Genomic DNA, 17323 nt, shown 5'->3' with positions numbered 1-17323 from the left:
AAACTATGAAACACTAGAAAAGAAATTTTAAAATATAACAAAAATGTAGAAAAACATTCCATGTTCCTGTATTGGAAGAATTAATATAATCAAGATGTTAATCCTATCCAAATTAATCTACAAATTCAATGAAATTCCAATCAAACTACCAGAGATATTCCTCACAGAAATGGAGAAAACAATCACAAAATTTTTCTGGAAGCATAAAATTCCCCGTATCCCCAAAGCGATACTATTGAAGGGGAATAAAGAGAAGGCATGTCACTTTTCAACCTTGAAACATATTACAAAGCTGTGATAAGTAAAACGTCATGGATATGGCACAAAAACAGACAGGTAGACCAATGCAACAGAATTGAGACTCCCCAAAAGAACCCCAAAACATACAACCAACAGATCCTTGACAAAGTGTACAAGACAATCCAGTGGGAAAAAGAAAGTCTTTTTAGCAAATGGTGCTGGGAGAACTGAAGATCCAACTGCAGAAGAATAAAACTGGATCCTTATCTCTTACCACTAACAAAAATTAACTCAAAATGGATGGAAGATCTAAACATAAAACCTCAAACTATAAAAATACCAGTTGGAGAACACAGGGAAAAACTCTTGGAGACCTTGGAGTAGGCAAAGACTTCTTAAAGAAGTCCTCCAAAGCACAGGCAATAGTCCTAAAAATAGACAAGTGGAACTATATTAGGTTGAGAAGCTTCTGCATGCACAGCAAAAGAAACAGTAAGTAGAGTGAGAAGACAATAGAGGGAGAAAACATATTTTCAAACAATACCTCAGATAAGGGACTGATAATATACACAAAACTCAAGCAGCTTACCCACAAAAACAATCACTATTCAGCCATAAAAATCAGCAAAACCCTGGCTTTTGACAGAAAGTGGAAGAATATGGAAGATTTACTGCTGAGTGAAGCAAACCAGGCTATGAAGGAGAGACATTGTATGTCTCCACTTAATATATACCAAGTTTCTGCACTCTCTGACTAAAACTGATTGACTAAAAGATATACAAACACAAGAGATGGGTGTGAATGCCAGATGTGGTGTGTGGAGAAGTGGGGCCTAGGGAAGGGCATTTGGAGGAAGGATATAGAGGCAGAGCACTGACGGGATGGGGAGGTGTGGTGTTATCTGTTGAAGATATTTTGATCAGGACTGGGGAGTAATGTTCACATATTGAAATGTTCACTTTGTAAGCTAACAATGTGATTGAATGCATATTAATTAATTAATTAAAAAGGAAAATTATATAAGCTTATAATTAATAAAAAAAAAACAATTAAAAGATGAGAAAATGAATGGAACAGACAATTCTCCAAAGAAGACATGTTAAAAGCCCAAAAATATGTGAAAACATGCTCAACATCTCTTATCATAAGAGAAACTCAAATCAAAACCACAGTGAGATATCATTTTTCTTTTTTTCTTTTCTTTTTCTTTTTTCTTTTTTTGGAGAGGTTTTTGCTATAGGGTGCATGCACTCGCCAAACAGACAGAGAGAGACAGAGAGATAGAAAGCAAGAAATCAACTCCCAGGGGGGATGGCCACGCCGCAATCCCTTCTCCTCCATTCTCCTCTCAGGATCTTAGGCATGCACTCACACGCTCCCGGCGTGAGTTTAAGCCACTGGGTCCAGGACTCAAACCACGGTCGACTACATGGGAGTCCAGCGACATAGCCATTACACTAACTGCATGAGATATCATTTAACCCCAGGCAGAATGGCTAAAAATAAATAATGATAAGTGCTGGTGAGGCTGTGGTGAAAAGGGAACCCTCCTATATTGGTGGGAATGCAAATTAGTACAACTACTTTGGAGATTGATATGGAAATTCCTCAAAAACCTACAAGTAGAACTACCATACAATACAGTAATTCTGCTCTTAGGTATTTATCCAAAGGGTGGAAAATCCCTCAGTCATAAAAACACTTGCACATCCATGTTTATTGCAGCATTATTTACAATCTCTAGGACATGGAATCAATCCAAATGCCCAAAAATAGATGATTGAATTAAAAAGTGGCAGATGTACTCTATGGAATACTATTCATCCATCAAAAGCAATGAGATCTTGACAATTGACACAAAATGTACGAATATGTAAGACTTATTGCTAAGTAAGTTATGCTATGAAAGACAGACCTTGTATATCCCCACTCAATATTGTGTGCTCTCTATGACAGAAACTGAAAGTTTGGAAGGTATAATAACAGGGAGGGCAATAGTAGATACTAGAGAAAGTAAGGATAAGGTTAATAAAGAGGTGGGTAGTAGAGGGAGGGAGTAGAATGGGGAAGGGAAATAAAAGTACATTTAATTGCCAAAAAATGAAAAGCTATTTGCTGATAATAATGTATATATTAGTGTCTTTATCTTGACTGATATTCATGGTGTTTATGTATAAAAAAAATGTACACTGTATAGATAAGTGTGATTAAATATGAATTAAAATAAAATATTAAAAGAAACCAATCACAAAAAAGGTCATGAAAAATATATTATTATCAAAGTATAAACAAACAAAGAAACAAAACAGTTGATTTCAGGACCAGCAAATGGCATAATGGTTACATTGCTGGAGTCCCATGTAGTCAACTGCAGCTCGAGTTGGGGACCCAGTGACTTAAAACTCATGCCAGGCACATATGTGTGCATGCACAAAATCCTGAAAGGAGAATGGAGAGGAAGGAACTGTGGCATGGTCATCCTCCTGAGGGGATGATTGCTCACTTTGTGTCTTTCTGTCTTTCTCTGTCTCTCCAGTGTATACACACTAAAGCAAAAACATCTCTCTCAAAAAAAAAAAAAAAAGAAAAAAAAAAAAGCTGATTTCATTGTCTCTGGTTTCCCTCGTATCTGTTAAGAAATCTGGATTTTGACAAGCTCACAGTCACAGAATCCTTCTCCAACAAATTGGCCAGAAGTGAATACGTCATCAAATGAGTAAAAATTGGAGAAGAGACTCAAAGTTGAGAAAATCAAGTAATACATCTCCACCAAGGGAACACTGTAACTTGTCGCCAAGTAGAGAAAAATTAGAGGATATTACCGAAAGGTCCGAAAAATAATTTTGAATACTTATGGTAACAAAACTCTGTAAGATGCAAGAGAAAAGAGTCGTTGAGATCTAAGAGATAAGGAAGTCTCCCATGATATGAAGGAAGACTTGAACACCATAAAAAACCAAACGGAACTGTTAGATATGAAGGCTGTAATATGGGAAATTAAAACCTGTCTCGAAAGTATCAAAAGCAGGTGATTATCATGCAGAATACTGAATTTCAGAAGAAGACAAAAATCTCTGACCTAGAAAAAAAATACCAAAAATACTGAGAAAAGAGAAGATAATATATGAGAAATATTAGATAACGTTTAATGCCAAAATATATGAATAACTGGCATCCCAAAAGGGGAAGAAACTAATAAGGCCATTGATAATCTATTCCACAAAATCCTGGAAGACAACTTTCCAAGTCTAGAGAGTCACTCAAACACCCAGACCCAAGAAATACAAAGAACCCCAAGTAAAATCAATCCAAGAAGATCCTCTCCAAGGCACATCATAGCTAGATTGAACAAAATGACAGACAAAGAAAAGAAACTAAGACTGGCAAGAGAGAAATTTTAAATTACTTAGAAAGGTTATCCCATCAAGCTAAAACTAGACCTCTCATAGGATACAATGCAACCAAGATCAGAATGGAGAAATATATTCAGAGTGGGTTATTTTGAAAACAATAACCAAGAATACAATTTTAACCAAGAATACTATAGCTGGCAAGATTATCCTTCATATGAGAAAAAGAAAATAAAAATGTTCTCGGATAAGCAAAACCTGATAGAATTTACCAACTATAGACCAGCTCCTCAGGAAATTCTAAAAGGAGGGAACCAGCAGTTAGCGTAATGGCTATGTCACCGAACTTCCACATAGTCGACTGTGGTTCGTGTCCCAGATCCGGTGGCTTAAAACTCACGCCAGGCACATGTGCGTGCATGCCCAAGACCCCGAGAGGAGAATGGAGGAGAAGGGATTGTGGCGTGATCATCCCCCCTGGGGGGTGATTTCTTGCTTTCTGTCTCTATGTATCTCTCTGTCTTTCTGGCGAGCACACGCGCCCTAATAGCAAAAATCTCTCAAAAAAAAACAAAAAGAAATTCTGAAAGGAGCACTATACCAAGAAAACTAAATAAATACAGACAGCAATAAGAGAACAAAAAAAAAAACAACCAAGAATATGGCCAACTTAATGGTAGAGACATGTCTGAAAATATCGATATTAACGTTGAATGTTAATGGGTTAAATTCTCCAATCAAGAGACACAGACTGGCTGACTGGACTAAAAATCAGAAACCCTCCATCTGCTGCCTACAAGAAACCCATCTAATGAATAAAGACATACAAAGACGAAAAGTGAAGGGCTAGAAAATGGTATTGCACGTAAATGGAAACCAAAAAAAGAGTAGGAATTGCTATACTGATTTTGGAAAAAATAGGCTTTAAGACAAATACAGTAAGAAAAGACAAAGAAGGGCATTATATAGTAGTAAAAGGGCTAATTCACTAAGAAGATACAATGATTATAAATATCTATTCACCCAACTCAGGAACACTCAAATATGTAAAGGAAGGACTGGTAGATCTAAAAGCAGAGATAAACTGTAACACTATAATTGTTGGAGATCTCAACACCCTATATTTTCCTTTGGACAGGTCAATAAGACCAAAAATATGCAATGAGATTCAGGACCTAAATGATACCATAAACCAGATGGACTTGATAGACATCTATAGAACTTTCCACCCCCAAAACACAAAATACACATTTTTGTCAGTCCTGCATGGTACTTTCTCGAAGACTGACCGCATAATAGGGCACAAAATCAGCCTTTACAGATTCAAAGACATAGAAGCTATATCCAGCATCTCTCCAACCATGATGGAATTAAACTTGATATTAATCTCAGGAAAAACCCTCAAAAATACACAAATATATGGAAACAAAATAACCCACTTCTGAATGACTTCATGACTACTGAACAGATTAAGAGTGAAATCAAAAGATTCATGGAAACAAATGATAATGAGTACACAAGTTTCCATAACTTATGGAACACTGCAAAAGTAGTCATAAGAGTGAAGTTCATAGCAACTAGTACACACACAAAAAAAGATGGAAAGGTGGCAAAATGACAACCTAATATCATGCCTCAGGGAATTGGAAAAACAACAAAAAAAAAAGTAAAAAAAGTGAGGGGAAAAGAAATAATAAATATTAGAGCAGAAATAAATAAAATAGAAAATAAGTGAACTATACAGAAAATAAATGAAAGCAAAAGTTTGTTCTTTCAAAAGATAAACAAGTTGACACACCATTAGCTAGACCAATTAAGAAGAGAGAAAGGAATCAGATAAATCAAATTTGCAGTTAATCAGTCAACATTACCACAGACATAACAGAAATACAAAACATCCTTAGAAAATACTTTGAGCTACTATATGCCAGCAAAGAAGAAAACCTGGATGAGATGGACAAATTCCTGGACACAGATAATCTACCAAGATAGACTCAAGAGAGAACCAGCAGTTAGCGTAATGGCTATGTTGCTGGACTCCCATGTAGTTCGCGTCCCGGACCCGGTGGCTTAAAACTCACGCCGGGCGCATGTGCATGCATGCCCAAGATCCCAAGAGGAGAATGGAGGAGAAGGGACTGTGGCGTGACCATCCCTCCTGGGGGGTGATTTCTCATTTTCTGTCTCTATGTCTCTCTCTGTCTGTCTGTCTGGCGAGTGCACGCACCCTATAGCGAAAAACCTCTCCAAAAAAAAAAAAAAAAAAGATAGACTCAAGAGGACAGAGAAAGCCTGACTAGACCTATAACAAGCAATGAGATTGAATCAGCAATAATTAACCTGCTAACAAAGAAAAGTCCAGGTCCTGATGGCTTCACTAATGAATTTTAGAAAACTTTTAAAGAAGAGGAAACGTCCATTCTACTCATGCTATTTCTCAAGATCCAAAAGAAAGGAACCCTTCCAAATTCATTCCATAAAGCCTCCATTACCCTCATTACCAAAACGGTTAAGGATACGACAAAAAAGAAAAACTACAGACCTATATCATTGATGAATATAGATACAAAAATTCTCAAGATACTTGCTAATTGTATTCAACAGCATATAAAAACCAGATAGGCTTCATTCCAGGGATGCAAGGGTGGTTCAACATATGCAAAATCATAAATGTAATACACCATATTAACAGAAAAAATAATGAAAAAACATAGGATCATTTCAATTGATGTGGAAAAAGCATTTGACAAAATACAACATTCCTTTATGATTAAGACTCTCAGGAAAATTGGCATACAAGGATCGTTTCTTAGCATAATAACAGCCATTTATGAAAAACCTATAGCTGACATTATACTGAATGGGGAAAAACTGAAAGATTTTCCACTAAAAACTGGAACAAGACAAGGATGCCCACTTTCTCCGGTCCTACTCAATACAGCACTGGAAGTTGAAGCCAATGCAATCAGACGAGAGAAGGAAATAAAAGTCATTCCAATAGGGGAAGAAGAGCGAAAATTATCTCTGTTTGCAGATAACATGATTGTATACATAGAAGACCCAATAGAATCCACAAAAAAACTTGAAGTAATAAATGCATACAGTAAAGTGGCAGGATACACAGTTAATTTATGAAAATCTATACCATTTCTACATACAAACAACAAGCAGACGAGACAGAACTGAAGAAAGTAATCCCATTTACCATCGCCACAAGAAGTGTAAGATATTTAGGAATAAAACTAACCAAGGAAGTCAAAGAACTCTATAAGGAAAACTATGAAAACCTTAAAAAGGAAATCGAAAAGAACAAAAAAATGTGGAAAGATATTCCATGTGCCCAGATTGACAGAATTAATATAATCAAAATGGCAAATTAATCCACATATTTAATAAATTCCCTTAAAATTACAAGAGACATTCTTCACAGATGTAGAAACTACAATCATACAATTTGTCTGGATCTATTAAAGATTCTATATTGCCAAAGCCATCCTGTGCAAGAAGATTGGAGTAGGTGGTATCTAACTCCTGACCCCAAAATATATTACAAAGCTATGATAATCAAAACAGCTTGGTATTGGCACAAAAACAGACATGAAGACCAATGGAACAGAGTAGAGACCTCAGAAATAAACCCCCAAACATACAGCCAACTCATCTTTGACAAAGGGTACCAGTCAATCCAATGAGAAAAGAAAAACCTCTTTAGCAAATGGTGCTGAAAAAAAATGGGTATCCACCTGCAGAAAGATGAATTTGAACCACTATCTATTATCATTAACAAAAATCAACTCAAAGTGGATCAAAGATGGAAACCTAAGGCCACAAACTATGAAACTACTAGTGGAAAACACTGGGGAAACTCTGGGAGATATTGAGGTAGGCAAAGGCTACTTAAGCAAGACCTCCAAAGCACAGGCAATAATCCCTAAAATAGACAGATGGAATTACATCAGATTAAGAAGTTTCTTCATAGTAAAGGACACTGTAATTAGTGTGGATCAACAGCCCTCAGAATGGAAGAGAAGTTTTGTTAACTGTGCCTCAGAAAAGGGACTGGTAACCAGAATACACAGGTTAACTCAAGTGGCTTACCTGGAAGAAAACGATTAACCCAATTAAAAGATGGGAAAATGAGCTGAATAAACAACTGTCTAAGTAGGACATATGAACAGTCAAAAAGCATATGAAAAAATATTCAACATCCCTCATTATAAGGGAGATGCAGATCAAGACTACAATGAGATATCGCCTAAGCCCAGTCAGAATGGAGAAGATTAAGAAGCAAGAAATGATAAGTGGTGGAGGGGATGTTGTGAAAGGAAAACACTCTTACACTGTTGGTGGGAATGTAAATTGGTTCAGCCACTGTGGAGTACAATATGGAGGCTCCTTAAAGACCTTAAAATAGAACTACCATATGATCCAGTAATTCCACTCCTGGGTATCTACCCAAAGGACAGGAGAATGCTCAGTAGGAAAAGCACTTGCACAATGATATTCATCAAAGCATTATTCACAATTGCTAAGACATGGAACGAACTCAAATGTCCACAAACAGATGAATGGATTGAAAAAAGTGTGGGACATATACTCCATGGAATACTATTCAGCCATAAAAGACAAGGTCCTGGAATTTGATAGAAAGTGGATGAATATGGAAGATTTCTTATGAGTTTAACAAGTCAGACTATGAAAGAGAGACATTGTATGTCTCCATTTAACATAGACCAACTATCTGCATTCTATGGTAGAGACTGAAAGACTGGAAGACATAAAACATTAAAAATTGTAGGGACCAGCACTTAGTGTAATGGCTATGTCGCTGAACTTCCATGTAGTCAACCGCAGTTCGAGTTCCGGACCCAGTTGCTTAAACTCATGCTGGGCATGTGTGCGTGCATGCCCAAGATCCTAAGAGCAGAATGGAGGAGAAAGGGATTGTGGCATGGTCATCCCCCCTGGGGGTGATTTCTTACTTTCTATCTCTCTTGTCTCTGTCTTTCTGGCAAGTAGTGCCCACACCCTAAAAAAAAAACCTCTAAAAAAAAAAAAAAAAGAGAGAGAGAGAGAGAAAAAAACATTAAAAATTGTTATGGACACTGGAGACAATGTGAAAGGACAGTGTGGGAGGCGAAGAGTGTAGGAAATGAAATTTGGGTAAAATGGAGAGGTAAGACACTTGTGGGACACAGATATGGTTTATTATCTGTTGATGAGTATGTATGTAGTATTCTCAACTGGCCTGGATTGAGGTGTATATCATGGTGAGTAAAGTCTCCTTACAATCTAGATAATATATAGCAATTGAATGTATAAATAATAATAATAAATAAAAATATAAAATATAAAAAAGAAATCTGCACTTGTGTTGCATCTTGTATTTTAATTATTTAGATAGAATATATTTTTAGAATTACTATTTATTTATTCTATTAAACATTACATGTGTGCATGTGTGTGTAACTGCAAACAAAGAAAACTGAAAGATATCACTAGATTTTTTCACTAAAGAAAATATTGAAGTAAATACCTCCAGCTGAAAAAAAAATCTCAAATTGAAGAATGAAAAAGAAGAAAAGAATTAAGAACACCAAAAAGGAAAAATAAGTGTATAAATGTAAGTAAATATTGGTTGTATAAAGACACTTTATAAATATATCATATGTAGAGTAAATATGTATGACAACAAAAATGTGAAAACCAGAAGGCACTGAATGGACTAAGAGTGTTATATTTGTATTTGCATTTCAGTAAGTTGTAATAGTACTGATTTATATTATATTTTAATAAGTCAAGATTGTTTGTTGACATCCCACAGATAGTAACTAAGAATATAATAAAAAAACCTTATAGGAAATATGCCAATGCAGGGTAAAGATAAAGAGAAGCCAAAATGGGGTTTAAAGCATGGAAAAAGGGGCGAAGAACACATAAGACAAACAGAATACAAAAAGTTGCATGGCAATTTGGTTCCTTTCTGAAAATTCCTCTCCAATTATTGCATGGTAGTTAGTAAAAGTAGCAAAAATCACATAGTTGCAAATTAAAAATATATAGTTACATTATTTTCTGGTTGTATTTAAGAACAAATAAAATACATTTAGGTTAAATTCCAAAGACCACATGACCATTAGAGATCAATTCCATTAATACCAAATAACTTTAGTTGGAATCATAATTTTAGTTGACAGTAAACATAATATAAGGGATCAGGATCTACTGTAAAATAACTATAATTAATCTCACATAAGCTACAATTTTACTTTTAGAAATTTAATAAGTTTGAAAAATTTTTGTGTTATAATTTAGATCTTAGGAATTTTATTGTTGCAACAGCATATTAATATATGTAGAGATTTACCTACTGCTCAAAGAGCATTTGAAAATCAAAGAGGAAATTGCTTTATAAGAAACTTTAATCAAACCTTTAAAGCATACCATTTAAGCCAGCTTCATCATAACCATTTTAACAGGGCCAAATATATAACATAAAGCAGACCTTAAGAAATAGTTTGAATTATAGAATGAGCTATTTCATTTCATTTTATTTTATTTTAGAGAGAGATTTTTGCTATAGGGCATGTATGCTTACCAGAGAGTCATAGAGAAGGACAAAGTGACAGAAAGCAAGAAATCACCCTAGCAGGGGGCATGGTCATGCAACAATCCCCTCTCCTCCAGTCTCCTCTTGAGATTCTGTTCACATATGCACATATACCAGCGTGAGTTTTAAGCTACCAGGTCCAGGACTTGAATTGCAGTTGACTATGTGGGAGTCCTGCAAATTAACTATTACACCATCTGCTAGTCCCCAAGAATAAGTGATTTAACTTTTCTATTAAGAGAATTTTCTACAAAACTACAGTCATTAGAAACAATATGGGGCCTTAATAGGCCTAACATAAGGCTTTCATTCACATTGACCCACTTATTTTATAATAAATTGCTAAACTTCAAAGGTATACATTTTTATTCACAAACACATACAACATTTAATTCCATTCTTATACTTTATCTGGATAGCGTTATTATATTTAAAATATAGGCTGAAAATTTAAGATTTAGCCAAGCTATTGCATGTACAAGATCACAGAATAAATTAATAGGAGAAAAAGATCTGGGTTTGAAGTCTTGCACTGACTAGAATGAGAGTTTCAGAATGTAACATTTTTCTGTCTGTTCCAACTGCAACCAAATTATTTCATATCACAGGAGTTGGTCCTACTAATGATTAACCCTACCAGATTCAACAATGAAGAAATGGGTAAGCTCTTTGCCACCTCTTTACAGGCTCAAAACCCACTTTTGATCCCAATAGAAATATAACATGTTCTAAAATTCTGGTGAAGAACACTGTGGAAACTCTGGGAGACATTAGGGTAGGCAAAGACTTTTTAAATAAGACCCCCTCAAAACCCAGTCAATAATCCCAAAAATAAACAAGTGGAACTACAGCAGATTAAGAAGTTTCTGCACAGCAAAAAGCACAGTGTGAATCAACAACCCTCAGAATGGGAGAATATTTTTGTAAATAATGATTCAGATAAGTGAATGATAACCAGAATACACAAGGAACTCAAATGGCTTACCCCAAAAAAGAAAAAAATCAACCCAATTAAAAGATGAGAAAAAACAACTTAGGAAGACATACAGACAGCCAAAAGGCATATGAAAAAAAATGTTCAATATCCTTCATCATAAGGGAGATGCAGATCAAAACCAGGGAACCCCAGTCAGAATGGGAAAGATTAAAAAAAAAAAAAAAAAGAAAATTGTAAGTTCTGTCAGGCATGTGGAGAAAGTGGAACTCTTCTACACTGCTGGTGGGAATGTAAATTGATCCAGCCACTGTAGAGAACAATACGGAGGTTCCTCAAACATCTATTCAAGGAACTTTAATATGATCCAGCAATCCCACTCTTGGATATCTACCCAAAGGACAGAAGAATGCTTAGTCAGAAAAGTGCTTGCACATCTATGTTTACTGTGGCATTATTCACAATTTCTAAGACATGGAATCAACCCAAATGTCCATGAATAGAATAATGGAATGAACAAGTATGGCAAATATACTCTATGGAATACTATTCAGTCATAAAAAATAACAAGACCCTGTTTTTTTCATAGAAAGTGGATGAATATAGAAGATTTACTGCTATATTAAGCAATTCAGGCTATGAAGAATTGACATTGTATGTCTCCACTTAACATATACCAACTACTCACACTCTATGGCTGAAACTAAAAGATTAGAGGATATAGAATCATGGAAAATGGTTATAGATACTGAACACAGTGTGAGAGGAGGGTGGAAGAGGAAGAGTCTGAGGAAAGACATTAAGGAGAAAAATAGAGAAGTAAGATTTATGGTCATAGAAATGGATTATTATCTGTTGATAATAATGTGTATAGTATCCCCAGCTGGTGTGAGATGTATTAATGTTGAAAATTTTACTTTACTAGCTAAGTAATGTATAGTGTTTTAATGCATAAAAGAAATTAAAATATATAAAAATAAGAAAAAATATAACAGGTTTTATGAAGTGAAAATGCAAGATAATAACCTAACAGTAATGTTATCCATATACTGATACTAAGACCAAACTCTACTGATAACCTGTCCTCATTGTCATTAATTTTACCTTCATTTTGTGTTGTTGTTTTGTTTTTGACATAGGGCAGGTGCACTCACTGAAAAGAGAGACAGAAAGGGAAAGTGAGAAGTCACCCCCTGGGGAAATGAGTATGCCACAACCTCTTCTCTTCCATTCTCTTTTCAGGATTTTGGGCACTAACACACATGTGTCTGGTGTGATTTTCAAGCCACCAGGTCTGAGACTCAAACTGTAGTTAGCTATGTAGGAATCTAGCACCTTAACTACCACACCACCTCATGGCCCCAATTTTTCATTCATTTAACAAATACATATCATAGTATTATGGTGTGCCAATCATTGTTTTGGACTCTGAATGAATGTTAAGAAGAATACCATGGACCCCATAAAAATGCAATGCTTATAGCTTAAAGGGTAAGCATTCATTTATTTATTCATTCAACAAGTAATACTGGCCATAATACCTATCCAGACACCCTGTTTAAGTGTTGAGAATCCTTTGGAAGATTGCTCTCTTGCTCTTATTGTATTTAATGTCTGGCACGGGGCTAAACATCAAGTGATTACAAAAACAAACATAAAATTCATATCATGTATGACAAATGGGTCACTAGGAACAAAGGTTAACAAAGACTGCTCGCCTTGACCGTCTGGGAAAGATTTCATGAGAAAATGACATCTGGGTTTAGAGCTGATGGTTAAATAGAAATTATTACTTACACAAAATCTTCACACAAGAAAAGGCTCTGTTTCTAGAGGGAACATAGTTTATCAGAAAACTCAAAAAAGGCCACTGAGGCTAAAGTAAGAACAAGAGAAAATAGTTTAAGATAATGTTGCTGAGAGATGCAATGAAAATACTATTTGAGGCTTCAGAGAACACATTGAAAGCATTGGTGCACATTCCCAAAAGTAATGGGAATACCTTTGGTTGTGTAACCGAGAGGATAGTATGATTCTATGTGAAACAGAAAGTGTTTCCTAGCTAGCTATACAGAAGGTGGATTGAACAGGTATGTATGGAGATGAAGAAAGCCATTGTAACAGTCCAGTCAGCAATATGAGAGATAATGCCATTTACAAATTGGTAGCTGCAGTGAAATTGGGAAAATAGATGGTTTTAAAAGAAATTCAAGGGACCAGCAGTTAGCATAATGGCTACGTCGCTGGACTCCCACGTAGTCGACACCTGTTCGTGTCCTGGACTCAGTGGCTTAAAACTCACACTGGGCACGCGTGTGTGTGTTTCCAAGATCCCGAGAGGAGAATGCAGGAGAAGGGACTGCAGCATGGCAATCCCCCCTTGGGGGGTGATTTCTCGCTTTCTGTCTCTCTGTCTGTCTGGTGAGCGCATGCGCCCTATAGCAAAAACCTCTAAAAAAAAAAGAAATTCAAGAAGTACAATTATACAACTCAGTGATACTTTGGATGTGGGGGAATAAAAGAGCTCTTGGTTTGTGCCTTGTAGAACTGAATAAATTGTGATGACATTCCCCACAACAGGAAATACTGAAGATTCAGGGTTGAAAAGTAGAACATGAATGCAAATTTGGAAATGTTGAGTTGAGTTGCTTTTGGAATACCCAAGGGATGATACCACGAAAGCAACTGAACATTGAGTTTGGAACTCAAGAAAGATAGGGATATATAAATCTGGAAGACACTGATACACAAACAGCAACTGAAATTGTGAGTGTGAATTAAATGCTCTAGGAGGAATATATAGAGTTTGGGGGAATCTGAGTATTTACCAGACAGATATAGCCCACTGAGCCACTGAGTCTACTAGAGATAGGAACCACAGAGGTGGGGCTTAAAGCAATAAAAGCTTGTTGGAACAAACGCCCAGAAAGGAGATAGGTTTTTAAAAAAAAGTATCAGGTATCAATGCTGCTGTGAGTTCAAATAGGACTACACATAGACAATGTATAATTTAACAAGAATAAAACCACAACAGAATTACTTATAAAATGCCTAAGAATACAGATTTTTTAAAGTGATTTTTAAGCTATATTTGAAGGATGAATAGAAGCTTCCTATGTGAAGCAGTTAGGGGTGGAGAGAAAGCATAGCAAGTCAATATTTATTGAAGGCATAACTATTATATTTCTCTAGAAATAAGCAAAAGTCTTCATTAGGTTTATGGATGTCCCAAAGTCTTATTCCTAACATTCCTCGATCAGTAATTTTAGTCATTTGCATCATGGCTCAATAGGGCAAAGTAGACATTCTTACCCAACAGCCTGTCCTTTGTCGTTTCCACAGTCCACAATGCGAAATTCAGAACGGTGAGGGAGAGAGTCAATAACATTCACCCAGGAACAAAAGCTACAGAATGTCTCAGACTTAGAGAACGAAAGGTAAAGATTCCTGGCTACATAACAGACTCACTATGGAAAGTTAGGAATGGTAAGATTAAAGTTTATAATGGAAGATCAAAACAGCATGTAGAAAAATTAAACAGGTGAACACAGAAGATAGAGGATAACTTCATGCACCATAGTCATCAACAGGTTTTGAAAGCATGTTTAAAGAATTCACAAATACTGAATTCTAATTCTTAGGGGTAAGATTTATAATTTCACTTCACTGCACTAGACAAATGAACACTTAAGATCAGAGTTGACTTAACTTTATGTACTAAGATTATTCTTACTAATTAAAATGCATATTATTATTTTATTCACAGGAACTAGAAATATTTTGCATCCATACCTGTAACTCAAAAAATACTATACCTTTATAGAGTCCTCTTTTTCTCCATGTTTTAGCATTTACATAAGAATTGTTACTGTTACTTAATATTTTGTGAAATTTCAAATTTTAATCTTTTTCAAGGAAAAAGTAAATTTATTTACATGTTTTTCTCATTTAGCTGACAATTTTCCTTGAGAGGGCATTAAATAATAAGTATGTGGATGTTTTTATGTTGCCTGTTGTCTTTACATGGGCTTTCAATAATAATGTGAGAATAAATTTTAGTCTGAAATCAGTGTCATTTTCTACTTTTTAAGCTTGCTCAAGTTTGTCAAAGCATAAATAAATTAGAAATAATTAATGATCTAGTGGGTAATTTTATCTTACTATGTCTAACTTTCCTTTTTTCGTTTATGGCTCACATTATAACAAATTTGATATTTTTGTTACATAGTACAAGAAGGGAACCAAGAATAATGGCACTGTCCTTGAAGAAATGCCAACCGATACAAATGATAAGCTGTTTAGAAATAAGGCACTCCTTCCAAGATAAGCACGGAATAGGACTCCTTTCCTTTAGGCGACCCGAAATGGTCACAAGTAAAAATTTTGCTGGGTCTGATCTGTAGGGTTGAGTGGGTCCACACGTTCACAGCAGAGATACAATGGGAAACCTTTCAAGGGGTGCGGCCTAACAGGAACTGCCACAGGAAGAGCCCCAGGGTGTGTGGGTTATATAAACAGGGGAGCAGGGCACTTAGAGAATAACGGAGAGTGTGGGGACACCCTGGGCCGCGAGGTGGTACCTGCGCGGGGTCGAGCGCCCCTGCCACTGAATCCCCGATCCAGAGATGCTCCCGGAGAAGCTGCTGGTAGCTGAGGCAATGCTTCACTGCAGATGGCACATTCCCCATGACGGGGCCTGGGGCTGCAGCCGGCGCTGGGAGGGAGCCTAGAGGAGGATGCAGGGCGGGTACCACGCAGGGAAATTGCGCCAGCTCTGGAGCGCGCCACTCCCGTGCGCTGGCGGTGAGGACCAACCCGGTTCCGCGCACTGCGGCGGCGCCGAGAGGGGCGGGGAACCCGCGCGGTCACAGTCACGCCCAGGGCAGCGGGGACAGGAGACACCTGCTGCAGAAGCCGGGAACCTAGGGAGGAGAGGCACTGACCTAGCCTGAGGACGTTCAGGGCTGGCCCATTTTCCACGCTGGGCTAAGCTCTCAGAGCTGTCTGTGTAAGCCCATCTATCGACTTCGCACCTGGTTCATATGAATCTAGAAGGGAAAGAATTCGCATAAGAGGAAGGGGACATAATTTTCTGGGTGGGTGAATTAGTTTTTTCTGGACTATGGCCTTTCTTTTTCGTGTAGATTTGCCCACCGTCAAGCTCCCTTGAGTTTATGGTTTATGACAATAAAAAACGGAGATAGTTTTCAAGGGTAAAAATACATATACAGCCATCTAATAAAGCAAAGCTAGAATGTACTAAATTAAGAGAGATGTCACAGGTACACTGCTAAGCCAATAAATTATCAGTAAGTTGGTGCTGCAAGTTAAGCGCTGAAATGAAATGTTTCAAAGACACATGGCACAAAATTAGTAAAACCCTAAAGGCGAAATTTCATTCAAATGAAAAATTCTAAACAGTATTTAGGTATTAGAATTGAAAATAAAAAATATTAGAATTGGAGAAATCTTTGCAGAGGGGAAGTGTTCCCCTCAGACAGACCTGGAGCAAATCTCCTCCTTACAAGCACATTTACAATGTCATACTGTAAAACTCTAAGGTGGCTTCAGTATGCTGAGCTGAAAAGATAATCACTAACAGTAGTATCCTGGAAACACAGCCGGTGTCCACAACCAGATGGTTGTACTGGTTGCTGCCCCCAAGTGCCTTTAATGCACAGACAGTTAGTTGCACAACCAGAATTCAGAAACATTTAAAAATTGTCTTGCGGGAACCAGCAGTTAGCGTAATGGCTATGTTGCTGGATTCCCACGTAGTCAACCGCGGTTCGCGTACCGGACCCGCTGGCTTAAAACTCACGCCGGGCGCGTGTGCGTGCGTGCCCATGATCCCCAGAGGAGAATGGAGGAGAAGGGATTGCGGCGTGACCATCCCCCCTGGGGGGTGATTTCTCGCTTTCTGTCTCTATAGGTCTCTCTCTGTCTGTCTGGCGAGCGCACGCGCCCTATAGCGAAAATCTCTCCAAAAAATAAAAAAATAAAAAATAAATTGTCTTGCAAAATAGTATAAATACCCTTCAACTTACCACCAGAATAAACAAAGCATCCCATCATTACTACTTACATGGGTGGTAAGACTTCCTTTGATAATAGAAATAAAAGTGTTAAGGAAGGAAATATCACGAAGATTCTTCAGTGGTACACCACTGGAAAAGGCAATGATGGAG

At 36.9% G+C, this 17323-nt stretch overlaps 1 protein-coding gene across 1 annotated transcript in view; it reads right to left on the bottom strand.

Annotated features, from left to right (window-relative positions):
- HMGCLL1 (3-hydroxy-3-methylglutaryl-CoA lyase like 1) overlaps positions 1-15915 on the bottom strand; it is a 216820-nt gene extending 200905 nt beyond the window's left edge. Inside the window, exon 1 of the mRNA XM_006149186.2 lies at positions 15716-15915. Coding sequence (XP_006149248.1) covers positions 15716-15823 — 108 coding nt within the window. The 5' untranslated portion in view covers positions 15824-15915. The remainder of the gene's footprint in view (positions 1-15715) is intronic.
- Positions 15916-17323: the final 1408 nt, after the last annotated feature.

This window comes from Tupaia chinensis, unplaced genomic scaffold (genome assembly GCF_000334495.1).
Source record: "Tupaia chinensis unplaced genomic scaffold, TupChi_1.0 Scaffold000256_1, whole genome shotgun sequence".
In the NCBI taxonomy this organism is placed as follows: Eukaryota; Metazoa; Chordata; class Mammalia; order Scandentia; family Tupaiidae; genus Tupaia; species Tupaia belangeri.
This window is presented reverse-complemented; position numbering and strand designations above follow the sequence as displayed.